Source organism: Oncorhynchus clarkii, chromosome 13 (genome assembly GCF_045791955.1).
Source record: "Oncorhynchus clarkii lewisi isolate Uvic-CL-2024 chromosome 13, UVic_Ocla_1.0, whole genome shotgun sequence".
Classification (NCBI taxonomy): domain Eukaryota; kingdom Metazoa; phylum Chordata; class Actinopteri; order Salmoniformes; family Salmonidae; genus Oncorhynchus; species Oncorhynchus clarkii.
Genome location: NC_092159.1, coordinates 31,411,524 through 31,434,498, shown reverse-complemented (window position 1 = coordinate 31,434,498; position 22,975 = coordinate 31,411,524). Strand labels below are relative to the sequence as shown.

The 22,975-nt window shown below is 41.0% G+C and overlaps 1 protein-coding gene across 4 annotated transcripts in view; it reads right to left on the bottom strand.

The window, feature by feature from the left end:
* The window catches only part of LOC139364521 (phosphofurin acidic cluster sorting protein 2), a 103,585-nt gene extending 102,308 nt beyond the window's left edge, over positions 1-1,277 (bottom strand). For 2 of the 4 annotated variants that reach the window (XM_071101313.1, XM_071101311.1), the window contains exon 1: positions 858-1,277. In XM_071101313.1, coding sequence (XP_070957414.1) covers positions 858-1,090 — 233 coding nt within the window. In that variant the 5' untranslated portion in view covers positions 1,091-1,277. The remainder of the gene's footprint in view (positions 1-857) is intronic. The other 2 variants (XM_071101310.1, XM_071101312.1) reach the window with 1 other exon arrangement.
* Between the last annotated feature and the right edge of the window lie 21,698 nt (positions 1,278-22,975).

Genomic DNA, 22,975 nt, shown 5'->3' with positions numbered 1-22,975 from the left:
AATGCTCCTTTGAGACACCTCTTTCAAAGTCACTGAGATCTCTTCTTCTAGCCATCATAATGGGCAATGGGTATTTTTATACATGACCCTAAGCATGATGGGATGTTAATTGCTTAATTAACTCAGGGACCACACCTGTGTGGAAGCACATGCTTTCAATATACTTTGCATCCATCATTTACTCGAGTGTTTCCTTTATTTTGGCAGTTCTCCTGTAGGTACCCTATGCAGTTCCATTGCCTGGATCAAGTATGTTTTACCATGCAGTTCTGGAATGTAGGCTATGGGTGGATGGAATTCATAACAAACGGTTTAACTCGGTGAAAATAGCTCCATGTAGCCTAGAATAACGGGAAAGTGTCTCTTTGAAAATCAAGAGGGGTCTATGCAAGGCAAACGCTTTCTATGGCGAGCAAAACATTAATAAATGTAGACTTATTAACAAGCTAGTAATTTAGCCAATGCAATTGTAGATTATTTTAGTCTATAAAACGGTTGTTCAGTATGAGTATAGCCTAACCTTCTTTGGCATTAAGATAGCTTTATCGTCATATTATTCTTTGTCGTACATTCTTAAAAGAAACAAAAAGGAGACTACGAGGGCAGACTTTGATTTGATAAATCCAGAGAAATTGACTGTCTAGTCCGAGTGACCTACAACAAACTCAACCAAATGTCATTGAATTATGGATGTGAGAGGTTGCTGCTACAGACCATGGAACAGCTCTCAAAATGTAGCCTAGCTATCTTGTAACAACATATAACAACCACTCCGAATTGGAAACATTACTACAGACGCCCACTCTCAAAGATAACGGATTACATGCGTGCTGGGCAATGTAACTAGCTTAGCCTACCTTGGAACACAACTCGGAGAAGAGCGGTCTATTTCCCATGTCGCAAAAAGATTCATAGGCACGGGCATGGGACCATCCGACCCACCCGAATTCGAACCCATGCCTCCCGCTACAACCGCGGCTCCGGGAGCAGAGGGCATAGGTGCCGCGGGTGGTCCACCGATCCCGCCGCCGCTACCTGGGTTCAGGAAAGCGGCCCGCACTCCTCCTCTCTCTACGGCCGCCGCCATCATCGCCTCTCCCGGGGTAGCAGCAGGCTATCAGGCTGTGATGCTCGCTCGCGTAGCCACTCTCGGCTATATCGCAGAAACTTGTCAGTGTAGCAGGCAGCTCAAGGCTAGCATATCGAGATAGTGCTGAAACAGAGGCGTCCAGACACAAATCTGGCCGGGGCGTTATTAAACACGCACACACAAAAACGAGGTACGGTTCTACTATTGGACGCTAGGGGCGCCAGCAGACCAGCAGATTTTTCAACGGGGCGGGTCATTGGTTGTTTGTAAATAAAAAATCAGAGCTGAATATTATTGGATTATAATAACATTATTATATGTAATTAACCGCCATGTGATTATAGCTAGTAGACAATTATTAGTCTATACATAATTATTTATTGGACATTTTATGACCATAGTAAGAAACGTTATTTATAGACTAATGATACAATATATCAGGGATCATAATCAGGATTCATAATAAAAATGGCTGCAACAACCAAAGAAATATCCCTTAATATAAAATCCTACTCCTCTACTAGCCCACAATCCATTCATAAGAAAGAAATGGCAAGTCATATTAAAAACGTTATTTTTATATATATATAAAAAAATCTGCTGTGTCACTTACACATTCCATTAAGATTTGGAGAAAATATGTTTCTGGAACACTTCATTTGATGTTCTGCTTGTAATGTGTTTATTACATAGTTTATTTTGTGTGTGCTTAATTTAGGTTGGTATTTGCACTTTGGGGACTATTCCATTGGTTTCATTGTACTTGGCAAACTAAATAACTTCACATATAGGCCTGTTTGACCCAGCTTTGATCTCCAACTGTAATTTATGTCAGTATTGGTGCTAATGACTCGTGGACAGACTGAGTACTGACTAGGACAGGGCTTGACTTGGTCCCAGCCAATAAGGAGCACCCACACCTTGTTTACTGTGATGTAGTGCCTTCCAGTGGCAATCAAAGATACATTTACTGCTTCTACTACTGAATGTATATGTGCTTCTAGCTTGTATAGGGACATTGCATGCATATATTCTCTTCTGCTCATATCTGAGATTAACAGGAGTAAAGCATTCTAGTGTAGTTACAATGCATTTTAAAGACTTGTCATGAGCATGTGTATTTATTAGAGATCCCCATTAGCTTCTGCCAAGGCAGCAGCTACTCTTCCTGGGGTCCAAACACATTAAGGCACTTATATTACATATAAAACAAAATGTAAAACAGTACATCATATAACATTATTACACCACTACATATCTACAATACAACAATGTATAATACCACCATACAACAATAATACAATGTACGTGTGTGTAGAGTGTGTGTGCTAGCGCTTGTGTACGTATGCGTGCTTCTGTCTCTTCGCAGTTTTTACCTGTTTTTAAAAATCTTGATTCTTCTGCTTACATCAGTTACCTGATGTTGAATAGAGTTCCATGTAGTCATGGCTCTATGTAGTACTGTGCGCCTCCCATAGTCTGTGCTGGACTTGGGGATTGTGAAGAGACCTCTGGTGGCATGTCTTGTGGGGTATACATGTGTAACTGATGTGAAATGGCTAGCTAGTTTGTGGGGTGCGTGCTAATAGCGTTTCAATCGGTGAAGTCACTTGCACTGAGACCTTGAAGTAGTTGTTCCCCTTGCTCTGCAAGGGCCATGGCTTTTGTGGAGCGATGGGTAATGATGCTTCGTGGGAGGCAGTTGTTGCTGTGTGCAGAGGGTGCCTGGTTCGAGCCCAGGTAGGGACGAGGAGAGGGACGGAAGCAATACTGTTACACATGGGTGTCCGAGCTGTGTGCTAGTAGTCTAAACAGACAGCTCGGTACATTTAGCTTGTCAACACCTCTTACAAAACAAGTAGTGAAGAAGTCAATCTCTCTTCCACTTTGAGCCATGACAGATTAGATTGACATGCATATAATTCATGTTAACTCCCCGTGTACTTTTAAGGGCTAGCTGTGCTGCCCTGTTCTGAGTCAATTGTAATTTTCCTAAGTCCCTCTTTGTGGCTCCTGACCACACTACTGAACAGCAGTTGAGGTGTGACAAAACTAGGGCCTGTAGGACCTGCCTTGTTGATAGTGTTGTTAAGCAGGCACAGCAGCGCTTTATTATGGACAGACTTCTCCCCATCTTAGCTACTGTTGTATCAATATGTTTTGACCATGACAGTATACAATCCAGGGTTACTCCAAGCAGTTTTTGAAATATTTAGGACTAACTTATTCCTTGCCACCCATTCGGAAACTAACTGCAGCTCTTTGTTAAGTGTTGCAGTCATTTCAGTCGCTGTAGTAGCTGACGTGTATAGTGTTGAGTCATCTGCATGCATAGAACACACTGGCTTTACTCAGTGGCATAAATATTGAAAAATGTATATGACACCCTCAGAATGTCTTATTATCCTCTTATAATGATCCTGACTAAAATAACAAACATTTTAAGTCAGTTGAACCTGTGCTACACAGATCCATATTATAAGCCATGTGATAAAACAAACAGTTAAATGAAACAGTGCCAATATTGTACTGTCACTAAGTACGATCATAATTATTTTAAAGTTTTAAGAAATGTAAAATATTATAGTAAGCAGTGGCGATCCATCCACCTGTTTTGAGCCAGCTCCAAAATGCAGGTGTTTCAACCTAGCTCAGTGTTTTCTGTGGTGGTGGGGCAGCAGTGGAAAATACAGAGCGTAAGAGTTGGTAATGTTCTCTAGTTGCACCATGATTGGCTCAGTGTTCTGTCACTCACGGGGACACTACTTCACCGCAAAATCTATGGTGAGAGCTCGAAAAAATGTAATCCCCTTTGGTGATTTACATTTGAAGTGCCCATCCAAGAAGGCTCAAGGTCATTGGCCACAGAAAAAAAGATGTCAAATCACATATCTAGAGGCGAAAGAAACACACACCTATTTAGGCGAGTTGCTGGCTATCGGAGTGGAACACTTTAAAAATTAAGGAGAACCACACACTCGAGCTCAGATGCAAAAATATTTATGTCCAACATTTCGACAGGCAAGCTGTCTTCATCAGGGTATAATGACTTTAAATTAAAGACCCAGGCAACCTCTCGTTTTAACAATAAATTGTCGAGGTCACCCCCTCTCCTAGGGAGGGTGACATGTTCGATGCCAATATAACGTAGAGACGAAATCGAGTGGTTTTCTTCCAAAAAGTGGGTCGCAACTGTCGAGTTTTTGCACCGAATGGTGCTACGATGCTCCGAGATACGTACTTTTAATTTGCGCTTTGTTTTACCCACATAATTTTTACCACAAGGACAAGTATAAAATAAATAACAGCCTTAGTGGAGCACTTGATAACACCTTTGATTGGGATCGATTTCCCTGTTTAGGGGTGTTTGAAGGATCTACATTTATATGTGCTATTGCATTGAGCACAGCCATTACACTTCCATCAAGTAGGGGCGCAAATACACGTTGTGCAGGGATATCTTGGGGTGGTAAATCAGAGTTTACCAGTTGATTTCTGAGGTTTCTGCCCCGCGAGAATACGACCAAGGGAAGGTCCAAAAACACATTACCGATACTATCATCGGATCTTAGAATGTGCCAATGTTTGTAAACGATTCCCTTAATTTGTTCAGAGCACTTTGAATAGCAGGTAGTTAGAACGCAAGAATGCTTATTTTTGCGAGACTGACCTTGAAAAAGGTAATGTCTCGGTTTTTTTCTTTTTTCTCAATGGTAGTATTAATCTGACTATTTTTTTCGCCTTGAATTTTCTTTGCGTCTCAGCCATATTTCTGTTGAAATGTGATTATTTTTACAAATTCTTTTGATTCGACAGAATTGGCTGTAGGGAAAACTGTTTTTCAAGGGAAGTGGGTGACAACTATCAGCCCTCAACAAACTAGAACATTATCTTCACACAAGATCAGAAGATCAAGAAAACTGATTTGACGTGTATCAGATTGTATAGTAAATCTCAGATGCTCAGAACAGGAGTTAAGAAAAGTATGAAATTCCTGGAGCTGTTTCACATCACCCCTCCATAGAACAAAAATATCATCAATATACCGTTTCCAAATAATGATGTTATGCAAGAAAACATTTTTGAGAGGATTGAAAATAGACTGTTTTTCCATGTAACCCACATACATATCAGCATAGTAAGGAGCCATGGGGGATCCCATAGCAGTACCCTTCATCTGAATAAAGAAATAATTTAGAAACATGAAATAGTTGTGTGTGAGTACTATTTCAGCCAATGTTAAAATGCATGCACTGGAAGGTAGTTCATCAGGGTCACGTTGCAGAAGAAAATGTTCCATTGCTTCAATAACGCCCTCATGTGGAATATTTGTGTATAATAACTCAACATCAAAAGTAACTAACAAAGTATTCTCTGGGAGAGGATCAAGAGATTCAATAATAGAGATCATACTGCTGGTGTCCTTCACATAGGAGGGGAGCTGTTCTGCGAGTGGTCTAATAAAAAAGTAAACAAAAGTCAATAGAGGGGCCGTTACTGCATCAATGCCCGCTACAATAGGGATTCCTGGAGGTTTTGTAACATTCTTGTGTAATTTCGGCAAGTATAAAAAGTGGCAATTTTAGGGTATTGAATAGCCAAAAAGTTGTGTTCTTTTTGGTTATCTGACCAGAACTTAAATACCCATTTATATCTACCATAGCTTTGATTGGACTGATCATGTCAACATCATACTTCAACATTTTAGCTAGCAAGCTAGACAAGCAGTCATCATCATGAATCAAGTGGATAATCTACTAGCAAATCCTTTTCAATCCTTGTCATATGAAGAGAAATGATAGATAAAATGTATTGGTGCTCATCAGCCATTGGACATAAACATTACACAACAAGTTGTAAATCGCAAATTCAGCAATGAGTGGTTTGGAAGGAGTTAGTAGCTAAAGCAATTACTAGCCTGCTATTCTGTGGCGTAGATGTGTGGTCCTAGTCTGGGTTTAAGGGTATTTTTTCCAAGCTTAAAAGGATAGACATTCACATGCAACACCATGGGTCAGACAAAAGTTTAATACATTGGCCATGCTGTCAATCCAGCATAACTTCTGCCGCGTTCAAAACAACTAGAAACTCGGAAATCTCAGACTTCATTGAGTTCAAGACAACTGGGAACTCTGGAAAAAACTAGCTCCGACTGGGAAAATACATTGTAAACGGTCTTTCAACTTGGAATTCCAAGTCGGGAACTCAGGCCTTTTTCTAGAGCTCTGACCTGAAGATCTCTGACGTCATGATTCAACCTTATTTTTTACGAGTTCCCAGTTGTCTTGAAAGCACCATAAATCCAAAGAATGTCAGACTTTGATGACAAATTTTCCCAAAAGAAGGCCCGTCGCACCACCTTCCTGTTCAAGTGATTACAGCACAACAAGGTGAGTCCAAAAATATCTTGTATGCTGCTGCATATATAATGTAATATGCCAGGGAGATATGTACACTGTAGCTAAGAAAGTACTATGTGTATGTTGTGTAGTAAGCTGTTAGTAGCCCATGTGCCTCACCCTAATAATTTGGTCTATTTTCAATTTCGCCTACTGTTCTGACTTGGTGGTGCACACGTAGCCTATAGCCTGTTTTAGAGCCTATCATCATCAAATATTGTAAGAGCTTCCATTGTCTGCTTATATGCCCCCTATTTATCCTACGGTTCTGACTTGGTGTATAGGGAGAATACTGTAAGAATGGCCCATGTTCTGAATTCTGACGCTGTACATTTCAAAAGTGCTTAACAAATAGTTATATTGACTACATCTGTTTTAGCTCGCTCATTAATGTCTTAATCGAAATTACAGATTGCCTCTCATCCGCTCATCATTCGCTTATGCCATAGTTTGTACATCTCAATTGTCAGTGGAAACCACATTTGTTTAACAAGTCAGCCATATCAGCTATGTTTTTTAAAAAGTCAGTAAATGAGGATGAATTAACTGTTTTGCTGCCAAACAAGGCTCGCTGATAGCCAGGTGTCGCGATGGTAAGGATTCACTCCATGGTGAGATGAAAAGTAAGCTCTGCTGTTGGGACAGCTTTATATAGGCCCTCAGAGTTTGTGGGTTGTGTTTGTCACCATTATAGTGCAATTAATTTATTTTTTATTGTTGTGTTGTGTAGTGACTTTCCTGGCATTTGCCTAAACAGGATTTACATGCTAAAATAGCCACTGATAGTAAGTCATTTATAGTTTCATTGTAACTATATTTAGAAAGCATTTCAGTCATTTCAAGCCCTATTGACCCACTTCTGTTAGATAGGTAAAAAATCATAGGATTTTTCATATTTCATAACATTTGTACTATGTACTTGAGTCCTCAAAAGTGAGTACACCTCAGCAATGTGTCTATTTTTTTTTTAACCAGAAAAGTGAGTTCCAGACTTGCATAAGCAGAAAATAACCCCATACCTACTGTAAAATATACTGGTTGATCTTTAATGTTATTGGGATATTTTGCTTCCACTGGTCCTGGGGCCATTGTTAAGGTCATCATGAACTTTACCCAGTATCAGGACATTTTAATCAAAAACCTGCCTCTGCCAGGGGGATGAAAGTTGGCCGCAAGAGGATCTTCCAGCAAGACAAACGCAAAACGTGTAGTTTGAATTGAAGAGGGCAGTCCATAAGCACAGATGAAGGATATCAAGGAACTGTAAGGATTCCATATGGAGGAATGGTCTAAGATCCCTATTGTATTTTCAGCTGTGTGAAGCTGGTGTACAAAACCAAAAGGAAAATATGAAAAAACAAAATTTAAGAAAAGGAAGCATAGAAATAGCACACATGGAACAGAACTACAACTTCTTAGACTTGCTTTCAATGAGAATGACAGATATATAACTCGATAACCCAAAAAGTTCCATATTGCAGCTTTAAGTCAAGTTTTGTGCCCAGCTAGCACATAATGTTCTGAGACCATATGTTTCTCAGAGCTTGGTGAGAGCATGGTTGTCCTATGCTTATTTAGCATAACACCTTCCCACAACGTTCTGGGAATGGTGCAAGGTAGTTGCTTGGCTTTGAAATATTCTCAGCACATTTAAGGAATTTGACAAAATCATTTTCTTGATATTTCATTACTTTAAGAAACAACGTTCTTCTGTGGGAATTTCAGTACTTCAGCATAACGTTTCCTACAGGTTTCCTTATGGTGCTATTTAAAGTGTTCTCAGAACATTCATATTCTCAGAACATTAAGAAAACTGTCCATAAAACAACAAGAAAAATGTAGTAACGTTCAAATAATGTTCTAAGAATGTTATTTAAAAACATATATATTCTGTTTTCAGTGTCAACAAAACTCGCTATTTTGTTTAGTGTGTTCAAGTGTTGGCCGAGCCCACTAATTGCCCACCTGAACTTAATGAGTGCTTGGTTCTTTTGAAATAGGGTCTGTTTGAACAGCCTTCTTTGAGTTGACCATCCTGGTGGCGCATTGGACTAATTTTAATGCCTAAGCAAATAACTGTCCACGTGTCATCTCTGTGCTTGGAATTCAAAACAGTTAACCCACACTAATCTAGCAGTGTTATTAAATGTCTTATTGAAACATTCAGTGAAAGTTTAAAGGAAATTATTCAAAAACCTCCAAATAACTTTTACATTTCTTTCAAAACATTCACAACATTTAGAGAATATTCTCAGAGTGTTATTTAATTACCTTCAAATAACCTAGAATTTCCGTTCTCATAACGCTAATAAAACCACCCAGGAAAACTTTCAGGGAATCATAGTAAAACATTCTCAGAAGCTCTTTGCATCCCAAAAATGTACATTCCCAGAACAGGCAAAATGTTAACTTCTGTTCTCAGAATCTTAAAAAAACATTCCCAGAACTAATAGGAATCCAAAAATGTACGTTCCCACAGCTTCGAAGGAACCAAGTGTGCTAGCTGGGTGAAAATGTGACTTAAGTAGAAGTTTAGGATGTGCATATCACCCTTGTGTTACGATTTGCCCCATAGAGATGAATCATGATGTCAATAACTTGTGGGGCTTTTGGCTTGTCTTTCTCAGGTGGATGAGGACTTCAAAAGGATGATCTGGGAGACAAACCAAGGCCTCATCCGTCAACACAACCTGGAGGTAAAAATGGGAAAGAACATCTTCACCCTGGGAATGAACCAGTTTGGAGACATGGTAAGACAACCGACAATTGTAATTAGATCAGCAATTGGATGAGCATGAAACATGAATTTAAGAATTTTACGAAATATAAATAGGAAAGATAGCAGCTTTTACAGATTGTTTTACTAAGTCCCAGATAAAGGGGACGTTCAGAATTTTACAACTTAATATTAAAGAGAAACTGAACCCCAAAAACTCTTTATCTATTTGAAATGGCATCGATAGTAGTAATAAACATACATTCTAGTGACAAAATTGATTAAAATGTGTAAGTAGGATAACATTCGGCATAAAGTGGGTATTTTCCAAAACTGAGTTTTGTGAGATTTAATGTAACTTGAAATGTTATCACTTAAGAGGTAAATAGTAGGCCTACCTGTTTCTCCCATTGAAGACATTGGATGTCAGTTCGCTCCAGCAAGACACAAAACATATATGGCTAAGAAGTAGTGTGTGATGCTGTATGCTGTATTGTAGACAGTGGAGATTTTAGCATGTCAATCTTGGTGGTGCATGCATGCTAGCAAAGCCACGACACAACACTAATCAATACATTAATTGGACTATGACGGTGACAAACAGTTAGGGCCTACTTAAAGGTGTCCTAACAGCAGAGTCCCAACAGCACTCCCAACACCTTACCACTGTTACACCTGGCTGTCAGCGGAGTCTTGTCTGACAGCGAAACAGTTCATTCAGCCTCATTTACTGCCTTTAAAAATATATATATATAGCTGATATAGCTGACTTGCTTAAACAAATGTGGTTTCTACTGACAATTGAGATGTACAAACTATGGCATAAGGGGATGACAAGCGGATAAGAGGTAATCCGTCATTTCGATTAAGACATTACTGAGCGAGCTAGGACGGATGTAATTCTCCCTGTACAGTACACGAAGTCAGAACCGTAGACAATGAAAGGTCTTACAATATTCGATGATGATATTTCTCTAAAACAGGCTATAGGCTACATGTGCACCACCAAGTCAGAAAATAAGACTAAATTTTGAGGGGAAAGGGGACCAAATTATTAGGGTGAGGCACATGGGCTACTAACAGCTTACTACACAACAAACACGTAGTATTACTTTCTTGGCTACAGTATACGTATCTCCCTGGCATATTACATCATACATACAGCAGCATACAATACATTTTTGGACTCACCTTGTTGTGGTGTACTCACTTGAACAGGAAGGTGGTGCGGTGGTCCTTCTTGTGGGCAAGTGTTGTCATCAAACTTTGTTATCAAAGTCTGTCATTCTCTGCATTTATGGTGCTTTCAAGACAACTGGGAACTCGTAAAAAACAAGCTTGAATCATGACGTTAGCTCTAGAAAGAGGCCTGAGTTCCCAACTTGGAAAACCGGGTTGAATGATCGTTCAAAACGTATTTTCCCAGTCGGAGCTAGTTTTTCTTTCAGAGTTCCCAGTCTTGAACTCACTGAAGTCTGAAATTTCCCAGTTGCAAGTTTCCAGTTGTTTTGAAAGTGGCAGAAGTCATGCTGGATTGACAGCATGGCCAATGTTGAATGTTTATCCTTTTAAACTTGGAAAAGAGACCATTAAACCCAGACTTGGACCACAAATCCACTGAATAACAGGCTTACTGCCACTGATCTCTTCCAAACCACTCATTGTTGAATTTGCTATTTCTAACTTGCTGTGTAATGTTTATGTCCAATGGCCAATGAGTGCCGATAGGATTTATCTATACTTTCTCTTCATAATTTCTCTTCATATGACAAGGCTTGAAAAATATTTGCAAGTAGATTGTCGACTTGATTCATGGTGATGACTGCTAGCTTGCTAGCTAAAATGTTGAAAGTATGACGTTGAAATGATCAGTCCAATTAAAGCTACTAAAGATATAATGGGGTTTGACATAATTTTATCTGTGGCCAATGACCTTGAGCCTTCTTGGATGGGCACTTCTAATGTAACTCTACGGCAGCACCCAAGGGGCTTGTGACAGAACACTGAGCCAATCATGGTGCAACTAGCGAACATAACCAACCCCTATGCGCCGTAATTTTCGCTGGCTGCCCCACCACCACAGAAAGCCCAGAGCTATGCTGAAACACCTGCATTTTGTAGCTGCCTTACTCAAGAAAGCAAAAATGAGACCATCTTTGTATGCGGCGTTATGAACTCAATATTATATATATTTTTGACATTGTCTGCAAACTGATATGTGACACGTATTAATGCCAAAATAACATGCAAAAGAGGCCCATAAATAAATAAATAAATAATATCCAGTGCATTCGGAAAGTATTCAGACCCCTTTTCCAAATTTTGTTTCAATAAAGCCTTATTCAAAAACTGATTACATAGTTTTTTCCCCTCATCAATCTACCCACAATAACCCAATATTATAGAAATGCTCATTTATAAAAATTTTAAAAATGATATTGCATTTACACAAGTCTTCAGACCCTTTGCTATGAGACTCGAAATTGAGCTCAGGTGCATCCTGTTTCCATTGATCATCCTTGAGATGTTTCTACAACTTCATTGGAGTCCACCTGTGGTCAATATAATTAATTGGACATGATTTGGAAAGGCACACACCTGTCTATATAAGGTCCCACAGTCGACAGTGCATGTCAGAGCAAAGACCAAGCCATGAGGTCGAAGGAATTGTCCGTAGAGCTCAGAGACAGGATTGTGTCGAGGCACAGACGTGGGGAAGGGTACCAAAAAAATTCTGCAGCATTAAAGGTCCCCAAGAACACAGGGGCCTCCATAATTCTTAAACGGAAGAAGTTTGAAACCACCAAGACTCTTCCTAGAGCTGGCCGTCCGGCCAAACTGAGCAATCGGGGGAGAAGGGCCTTGGTCAGGGAGGTGATCAAGACCCTAATGGTCACTCTGACAGAGCTCCAGAGTTCCTCTGTGGATATGGAAGAACCTTCCAGAAGGACAACCATCTCTGCAGCACTCCACCAATCAGGCCTTTATGGTAGAGTGGCCAGACGGAAGCCACTCCTTAGGGAAAGGCACATGACAAGCTGCTTGGAGTTTGCCAAAAGGCACCTAAAGACTCTCAAACCATCAGAAACAAGATTCACTGGTCTGATGAAACCAAGCTTGAACTCTTACTGTGGGGATGTTTTTCATTGGCAGGGACTGGGAGACTAGTCAGGATCGAGGCAAAGATGAACGGAGCAAGGTACAGAGAGATCCTTGATGAAAACCTGCTCCAGAGCGTTCAGGACCTCAGACTGGGGCAAATGTTCATCTTCCAACAGGACAACGACCCTAAGCACACAGCCAAGACAACGCAAGAGTGTCTTCGGGACAAGTCTCTGAATATCCTTGAGCCCGGACTTGAACCCGATATAACATCTCTGGAGAGTCCTGAAAATAGCTGTGCAGTGACGCTCCCCATCCAACCTGACAGAGCCTGAGAGGATCTGCAGAGAACAATGGGAGAAACTCCCCAAATATAGGTGTGCCAAGCTTGTAGCGTCAACCCAAGAAGACTCAAGGCTGTAATCGCTGCCAAAGGTGCTTCAACAAAGTACAGAGTAAAGGATCTTAATACTTATGTAAATGTGTTTCTGTTTTTTTAAATAAATTTGCAACAATTTCAAAAAAACTGTTTTTGCAGGTGTGTGGAGTTTGATGAGGGAAAAACATTATTGAATCCATTTGAGAATAAGGCTGTAACGTAACAAAATGTGGAAAAAGTCAAGGGGTCTGAATACTTTCCGAATGCAACTATGTGTGCATTTTTTGGGTGTAATTCATACGTTTGTGTAATTCATATATTTATCTCAATGTATGATTAAGATTTTAGCTTGATTAAGAGCACATTTAATTAATATATAATAAAGTAAATTCACAGCCAGGTTACCACAAGTTGTGTTGTGTGAAGTTAAAGCTAGAATCCTTAGTTGCATCCATAGCTCTGTCCACACATTTGAGAATGGTTACATTTCTCCAGGCCCATCACTCAGCTTTTAAGGTATTTATTTATTATATCATGCTGTATGCTCTCTCTCTCTCGCTGAAGTATTATCAATAGGGACTTGCGTCATAAAGTACTGCAAGTCAAATTTATCCTCAGGTAGACTCCCTTCACAGGTAGTGTATGCGTGTGTGCATGTTTACATACCTGCAGTAGCTGTGAACAAGACAGTTCCTGAACACAACTAGGGCGGCTTGAATTGAATTGAATTCTCATGGTCTACCAAAAGATGGCAGAATTGTCCAGAAGTTGTGCTTTGCTGATTGAAGTTACAACATAGATAGATAGGCCTTCTTTGCATACATGCCAAAAATCGAATCAAATGTTATTTGTCACATACACATGGTTAGCAGATGTTAATGCGAGTGTAGCGAAATGCTTGTGCTTCTAGTTCCGACAATGCAGTAATAACCAACGAGTAATCTAACTTAACAATTCCACAACAACTACCTTATACACACAAGTGCAAAGGGATAAAGAATATGTCCATAAAGATATATAAATGAGTGATGGTTCAGAACGGCATAGGCAAGATGCAGTAGATGGTATCGAGTACAATATATACATATGAGATGAGTAAATGTAGGGTATGTAAACATAAAAGTCGCATTGTTTACATTTTTTACATCAATTTCCATTATTAAAGTGGCTGGAGTTGAGTCAGTATGTTGGCAGCAGCCACTCAATGTTAGTGGTGGCTGTTTAACAGTCTGATGGCCTTGAGATAGAAGCTGTTTTTCAGTCTCTCAGTCCCTGCTTTGATGCACCTGTACTGACCTCGCCTTCTGGATGATAGCGGGGTGAGCAGGCAGTGGCTCGGGTGGTTGTTGTCCTTGATGATCTTTATGGCCTTCCTGTGACATCGGGTGGTGTAGGTGTCCTGGAGGCCAGGTAGTTTGCCCCCGGTGATGCATTGTGCAGACCTCACTACCCTCTGGAGAGCCTTACGGTTGTGGGTGGAGCAATTGCCATACCAGGCGGTGATACAGCCCGACAGGATGCTCTTGATTGTGCATCTGTAAAAGTTTGTGAGTGCTTTTGGTGACAAGCCGAATTTCTTCAGCCTCCTGAGGTTGATGAGGCGCTGCTGCGCCTTCTTCACAACGCTGTCTGTTTGGGTGGACCAATTCAGTTTGTCCGTGATGTGTACGCAGAGGAACTTAAAACTTACTACCCTCTCCACTACTGTCCCGTTGGTTTGGATTGGGGGGTGCTCTCTCTGCTGTTTCCTGAAGTCCATGATCATCTCCTTTGTTTTGTTGACGTTGAGTGTGAGGTTATTTTCCTGACACCACACTCCGAGGGCCCTCACCTCCTCCCTGTAGGCCGTCTCGTCGTTGTTGGTAATCAAGCCTACCACTGTAGTGTCGTCTGCAAACTTGATGATTGAGTTGGAGGCGTGCATGGCCACGCAGTCGTGGGTGAACAGGGAGTACAGGAGAGGGCTCAGAACGCACCCTTGTGGGGCCCCACTGTTGAGGATCAGCGGGGTGGAGATGTTGTTACCTATCCTCACCACCTGGGGGCGGCCCGTCAGGAAGTCCAGTACCCAGGCGGGGTCGAGACCCAGGGTCTCGAGCTTAATGACGAGTTTGGAGGGTACTATTGTTAAATGCTGAGCTGTAGTCGATGAACAGCATTCTCACATAGGTATTCCTCTTGTCCAGATGGGTTAGGGCAGTGTGCAGTGTGGTTGCGATTGTTTTGTCTGTGGACCTATTGGGGCGGTAAGCAAATTGGAGTGGGTCTAGGGTGTCAGGTAGGATGGAGGTGATATGGTCCTTGACTAGTCTCTCAAAGCACTTCATGATGACGGAAGTGAGTGCTACGGGGCGATAGTCGTTTAGCTCAGTTACCTTAGCTTTCTTGGGAACAGGAACAATGGTGGCTCCTTTGAAGCATGTGGGGACAGCAGACTGGGATAAGGATTGATTGAATATGTCCATAAACACACCAGCCAGCTGGTCTGCACATGCTCTGGGGACGCGGCTGGGGATGCCGTCTGGGCCTGCAGCCTTGCGAGGGTTAACACGTTTAAATGTTTTACTCACGTCGGGTGCAGTGAAGGAGAGTCCGCAGGTTTTGGTTGCGGGCCGTGTCAGTGGCACTGTATTGTCCTCAAAGCGGGCAAAAAGTTATTTAGTCTGCCTGGGAGCAAGACATCCTGGTCCGTGACGGGGCTGGTTTTCTTTTTGTAGTCCGTGATTGACTGTAGACCCTGCCACATACCTCTCACATACCTGAGCCGTTGAATTGTGACTCTACTTTGTTTCTATACTGACGCTTAGCTTGTTTTGCCTTGCGGAGGGAATAGCTACACTGTTTGTATTCGGTCATGTTTCCGGTCACCTTTCCCTGGTTAAAAGCAGTGGTTCGTGCTTTCAGTTTCACGCGAATGCTGCCACCAATCCACAGTTTCTGGTTTGAGAAGGTTTTAATCGTTGCTATGGGAATGACATCGTCAATGCACTTTCTAATGAACTCGCTCACCGAATCAGCGTATTCGTCAATGTTGTTGTTGGAAGCAATGCGGAACATATCCCAGTCCACGTGACCGAAGCAGTCTTGAAGCGTGGAATCAGATTGGTCGGACCAGTGTTGAACAGACCTGACCTTTTAGTTTCTGTCTGTAGGCAGGGAGCAACAAAATGGAGTCGTGGTCAGCTTTTCCGAAAGGAGGGCGGGGGAGGGCCTTATATTATTTGCGGAAGTTAGAATAGCAATGATCCAAGGTTTTACCAGCCCTGATTGCGCAATCAATATGCTGATACAATTTAGGGAGTCTTGTTTTCAGATTAGCCTTGTTAAAATCCCCAGCTACAATGAATGCAGACTCAGGATATGTGGTTTCCAGTTTGCAAAGAGTCAAATAAAGTTTGTTCAGGGCCATCGATGTGTCTGCTTGGGGGGGAATATATACGGCTGTGATTATAATCGAAGAGAATTCTCTTGGTAGATAATCCGGTCGACATTTGATTGTGAGGAATTCTAAGTCAGGTGAACAGAAGGACTTGAGTTCCTGTATGTTGTTGTGACCACACCACGTCTCGTTAATCATAAGGCATACGCCCCCGCCCCTCTTGTAACCAGAAAGATGCTTGTTTCTGTCGGCTTCTGTGACTGCATGGGCAGTGCCATTGAGGGCTTTCTTCATTTCAAGGTTTTATTTATTTTACCTTTATTTAACTAGGCAAGCCAGTTAAGAACAAATTCTTATTTTCAATGACGGCCTTGGAACAGTTGATTAACTGCCTTGTTCAGGGGCAGAATGACAGATATGTACCTTGTCAGCTCGGGGATTTGATCGGTTACTCGTCCAACGCTCTAACCACTAGGCTACGCTGCCGCCCAAGTAATTTCTTTTACTCCAACTTCTATTAGTCGGAGAAACTGAAAGGATGCATACTGCCACCTGGAGTGAGTTGTCTGAACAGGTGTAAAAACAAGGTTGGTGATTTACTGCTACCTGCAGTTATTTAATGTTTGCTCAGGAGTAACATTTATTTGTTGATACCTCCTTTCCGTAACCCATAGGAAGTCCCACCCAGTTGACTACTTCAAAATGGTTAGTCCTCAATAGCACTGCCAATGCTAAAATAGGCTTTGGGGCACTAGCACTGTCTATCTAAGTCTATGAGTTACACTCACAGCTTTACTATAGCACCACCAGTAGAGAGCACCCGTATACTTTTTGAATGACAGATCATCTACAAAACACTGTGCTCAAACACTTGTATTTCTGTCCCAGTTAATCGAATCATCTTTTTCTCAGGTCAATGGAAATGACTATGCCCTAGCACACCAGGGGCCTAATTTCTAAAAGTTTTGTCCACACAAAATATATCCCAAAACATGCGTGCACCAGTTTTCACGCAAAAGGTTGCGTTTATCAAAACTGAATTTGATGTGAGAATGAGCTTATCCTCCCACAAACTTTTAGCCCATGCGTGTGCACAATTTCTAGTGGTTGAAGTCTTGCATTGCAAGTAGGCAAAAGTACCCTAGTGTTAGCCTTGTACAAATGGGGAACATATGATGACACTTATTCAAAACAAAAGAACAGGTAAGCCTAGTGAAATATAATAACAAGATGCAATCATCTAAAATAATTAGGAATAGGCATATATTTCCATGATCATTGCAGAATAAATTCCTCAACTTTTCTGATTGTGATAGGCTACTCGCAAAATAGCCTATAGGCAGGCACAACAACAAGGTATAATAGGCTATCATTCGTCCCATCTCTCATTTAATTGGACCTACTTCCAAGTAGTAAATAAAGTAGATAAGCTATTTCAAGCAGCCTATTTTGCTATATGCGATCCGGTCCAAAACACAATTTAATGGTATAACAGACAGTTCACCTTTTCCATTGATGTGTTGCGTAGCAAAATATTTAATTTATAAATATAATACATAATACACAATGTTCGGCACTGAGCAAATTTCAGTTCTGCTGAGCGCAAACTTGAATGTTGTGAAAATTCTGTGCAGAATTATTATTCTCATACCAATATAAGAGAGAATCAGACAAATTATGTTACCCTCTGCCTATTGGATACTTTGAAGGAAGTCTTTGATACTTTGGAGTCTTTGAAGGAAGAATCCACATGGAAAAAAAGTGGTAAGAAAGTTAGAGAGCCCAAGAGTCTCTATGAGCTTCAATATGAGGTCCTAAACCTAGCATGAAAGTGCATCCTTGTGGCAATGGTTGAACCAATGGCAAATTGAAGTGTTTTCTTCCCAGGTGTAATACAAAGCATTATCGCTGGGATATGAGGTAACAACAGGGCCTGGCCTATGTTAAAAGTATTTTAAAAAATGGTTAAGCCTGTTTTAAAAGATGCTTAAATTGATTCAAACACAAAAAAGCAATGGTGTTTGTGTTTTATTGTCTTTGGGAAATAAAGATTGACATGGTTTAAAAAAAGTAGTGGGCTATATTTCATTCAGTACAAACATGTCTGCTTAACTTACCATGTCCTGTGGGTCAACTTACCCCATACCAGTGGTAAGTTGTGCCAAGATAACTTTTTTTGGACAAGCTATATTTTCCAAATGAATCATTTCCATGAATACACAACATCCTGAAATATATGTAGATATCTTTGTAAGAACAAATACCATATTTCCTTTGAATGATTAATGCTTAATGTAAAAAAAAATGCTCAACTTACCCCACTCTCCCCTAAAGCATAAAAACATGTTTAAAACTAACATTTTGATCTCATGAACTAACAGTCCTATGAATTGGAGAGTGGTTATATTTCTCCAGCCTCTACCAAAACAAGTGATGGCATAGCTGCCATTTGACTGAAAAATAAATGAAGGACTGTACCTTTAAGGTCATGGCTATTAAGCTCTGAAATATGAAGACAGTATTGGTCACTCTTTGACTGCTGTTCTGGTGCCCCGAATCAATAAAAAAGCCCCTTTCGCTGTCACACTACAAGACAGATGTACCAATACACCAGGGATGCTAATTAGCACAAAATGTTAACACCAACACAGAGTCCAACAGTCTTGTGTGCTCACTGTAATTCATTCTCACCCCATGCAACTTATTAGACATTTTTTGTACGCTCCTTTAAGGATTTCCCTGTGGACGTGCTATGAATGTTTTATGAAGACAACATGACAAGTGGAGCCCTTGGGTTATTGTCCCAAATGCCACCTATTAACATTTCAGTGCACTACTTTTGACCAGGGCTCATATACTCTAAACCTATTTGTAATGCAACCTTGCCCTACTCTACCGTTTGTAATCGGTGCTCCTGGGAGATAACCCAGCTGAAGCTGTATTTACCCAGCATGTCTGTCAAAACTGGTGCCATCAAGACCACTTTGGTTCTTAATACGAGAGACATGTACAGAATTTGAACAGGATGATTGCTCCCACCCACGATAGGCAGTGTACAGTTGCCAATGTGACTGACAGATCGCTGTGTCGAAACACACAAGCGATCCTACAAGCGATGACGCAGGATTTTGAATGCACACACACACACACACACACACACACACACACACACACACACACACACACACACACACACACAGGATAAGAATGGCACAGGAGGACGTGTGAGATATGAGATATATTGTTTCACACGTTGCTGAGCCTTTGAAGCTCTTGCTCCGGGCACTGTTGCATGCTGGGAGGATGGAGACGTTCCTAAAAAACATCAGAGGGGGTCTCCCAGGGACTCAGCGCTTGGTTGGTTGGTGTGTGTGACTGTGTGTGTGACTGTGTGTGTGTGTGTGTGTGTGTGTGTGTGTGTGTGTGTGTGTGTGTGTGTGTGTGTGTTTTGGGGCGGTCTACCACCTTGCAATTTACAAAACCAACTCTATGGTAAGCATTTGCTTAGTTTGAATAAGGAATAGAAATTGTAACATGCTTAGGGGAGAGAAACATGCAGAGGTTTCTTTTTCCCAACAAGTTATTCAGGTAGTGTTGTGCAACAATTGACACTTACGAGGAAAACAGTGGTGTGGATTAGTTAGGTAGGTTACCCCTCCCCACAACTGCCATAGGATCAGATATTTCCTAAATCTTCTAATGGTTGAGGTTAGATCGGGGGTGGGATAATCTAATCTCCAAGATCTGTATTTACAGTAACACAGTGGGCTACTCTGCATACTGTAGCATCATTTCAGAGATTGAAAGGTTGAACATACCTGCTGGTTCCTGGAATCAGATAAGGATGGCGACAGCAGAAATGTGGCACAAAATGTGGAAGGAAATACTACTTTATATACAGTAGTATTGAACAATGATAGATAATGGTGTAAGGGAGTGCGTAACTGGCGGCAGTGAAGACAGGCGCAGGAGAGCAAAACTGGGTAATCAACGGAGCAGTTTTATTCATAAAAGCACCGGAAACCAGAACAACAAACAAATGTGTACAAAGCCCGTGCACATGCACTTACAATAAACAATTCCGCACAAAGACATGGGGGGAACAGAGGGTAAATACACAACATTTAATGAGGGAATTGAGACCAGGTGTGTGGGAAGACAAGACAAAACAAAAGGAAAATGAAAAGTGGATCGAAGATGGCTAGAAGACCGGCGACACCGAGCGCCACCCGAACAAGGAGAGGAACCGACTTCGGCGGAAGTCGTGACAAATGGCCTGCGACCTCTGGCTGACATTGAGGTTCCCTGGAGGCCCATTTGTGTTAGAGGGCTGGTGAACTGAGTGAGTTAACCAGCTGGCCCAAAGGGCTTTAACCTCCTGTAGGGCCTAGCTGTCTGTCAGCAGGACAATGTGTGAGAATCCTCCACTACGGTTTCCATATTATGAACGCCTCAGTCTCAGCATAAATTCTTTCATTCTCAGCAGGAGTTGACTCTGATATGCCTCCTAATATAGACACCGTTCTCCACAATTTCCTTAACAGTCTGAGATGGTCTTTACATAATGATTACAGCATTAATTAATAGGAATAGATCATGCCTACAGTACTTTGATTATGTATAGTTCCTGATTAGTTCATAGTTAATCATTTTTGGTCTGGGAATAGTAGTTTTATACCATGGGCAAAATATGAACTGTGAACTGACCTTTTTTACCAATCAAAAGGGTTCAAGGTCAACATGCTATTGATTTGGAATGGAGGGGCCCCTCAATTCCTTTTTATGGTGTATTATAGTGTGTGTTCAATTCCTTGACAGCAAGTATCTCTTTAAAAAGTAGTTATGTTAGTATTGATGTCATCCATCTGACTGAACCTTCCATTACTCTGCCCCTATTGACAATACCGTGCATGGCTAAAACAAAAATGCAAGTTCTCCATCCATCCTGGTCAAATTGGCGCTATTGGCTTCTGAAATGGAGGTGATTGCCATAATATCTGAAATATTCTAGATTAATGTTTGAGCAGTGCTGATACAATCATCACTGTAAAGTATTGAGGCAACGACCACGACACAGCAAAATCAATGCACACATCCCATTAGCTACGCTCCAATGGAGATTAGCTGAGAGGATGTCCTGTCACGTGGTCGGCCATTTTATAGCGGGTTGGTATAGTCTAATTTGCTCTGAGACCCCTTCACAATCCAATCAATGACTCAGCAGGCTCCTAAAGGATGGTCTTTAGGGTTGAGGGAGTGGGAGGGAGAGGCTTGAAGACGGGCTTTAATTCAATATACATTGCATAAGAGGGGTGGGTAGAAATGAGCAATTATTATGTGGTGGGCTAGGAGAGGTGAGCTGAGGAAAGAATTTAGTGCATTAGGAGATAGTCTGGGAGGGAGGCAGGGGTGACGGCAAGGTGCCGGATAATTCTCCGGACCTTGGTGACAGAATTGGCGACCATTTTGGATTGAGTGTTCAGGGGTAAAATACTACCTTATGAGGGAGAACACAGTAAAAGTTTAAGCATTAACAATTAAATGTATTTATTATTGTCAAGTCATATGTATTTGTACTTCTATGTACATTTTTGTAAGACATTAACACTTTGACTATAGCCTATGACTATGAGATCATAAGAATGTGGTGTCATGTTAAAAATGCACTATAATTTGCACTATAAAGCATTCAATTCACAAGGAAGCTATCAATAATTCATAAACCCTCAAAACCCATTGGTGAGACATACATTTAAAAAAACTTCCAATCCATAACCACGGTTTCAACTGCTCCTACAGCCTTGCTTCTGTACTTGAGTTTAACTGACGCCCTTCCCAGGAAGACAATTTCCATAGATGGCAACATAGAGAAATCAGATTTGAAAACTCTTAATAAGAAACTTTATTCATCACCTTTGTACATAAAACATCCATTGAATCATTGAAAGAATCATTGCTGAGGCCGATTTCTTTTTCATCACCCACGGCCGAAAGATATTTCAATTTTATATGAATCTCATGTCTGTCATGTTTTTGGATGACTTGATTACGTCGTCGCTGCTTGCCCTGCTGCCTGTGCGCACTGAATGCTAGTGTAAATGTGAATTTGGGCCGTGTATATAGACGGTCCATGAATCGGTGTATGTGAGCGTGAGTAAATGATGTTGAAAACAACGGTCAGGCATCTTGGACGCAGTCCCCAGCTATTTATACTGCAGTGTAATCAACTGTTTAATTACAGTACAATGCCATTTCTGGGCATTCATGACGTCTCCTTTAACAGCGACTGTACTGTAATCTCAAAATATCTTATTTATGGTTCTATCGACCACCCAAAAACTTTTTTCATTGCTTCCGGGTCTTTGAAGTGCATTCATTTTTATTCAAGCTCAGATTATTTGATACATTTTAAAACATCAGAACTTGAAAAACCAAATTCAATTGCTGATTTGCTACAAAATAAAAACATTAAAAGGAGCCCCACTATCTTTGGCCATGTCTTGTAACAAAATGACTGATACATGTTGCAAATTTAGGTAATGAAACTTTAAATTATTAAGGCTTTTAGATGGTTGTGTTATATGATATATTTTTTATCAGGATTTTCAAATTACTCTACCTCTAACTTCTGTGCTCCCTGGTACTTTTAAGTGCTCTGTTCTTGCTCCGACATGCTTTCGTCCTTTGCTGTCTGGGGAGTAAGGTGAAGTTGCCCTTGGAAGGTTTGGATTTGGGGTGGGTCAGCCGATTCCAGATCTGTAACAAATGGCAACTTCTACCTGGAAGAAGTAAGTCAAGGATTGATATTGTATGTACACTCTTAGGAAAAAAATGTGCTATCTAGAACCTAAAAGGGCTCTTCGGATTGTCCCCATAGCAGAACCCTTTTGGTTGCAGGTATAAACCTTCC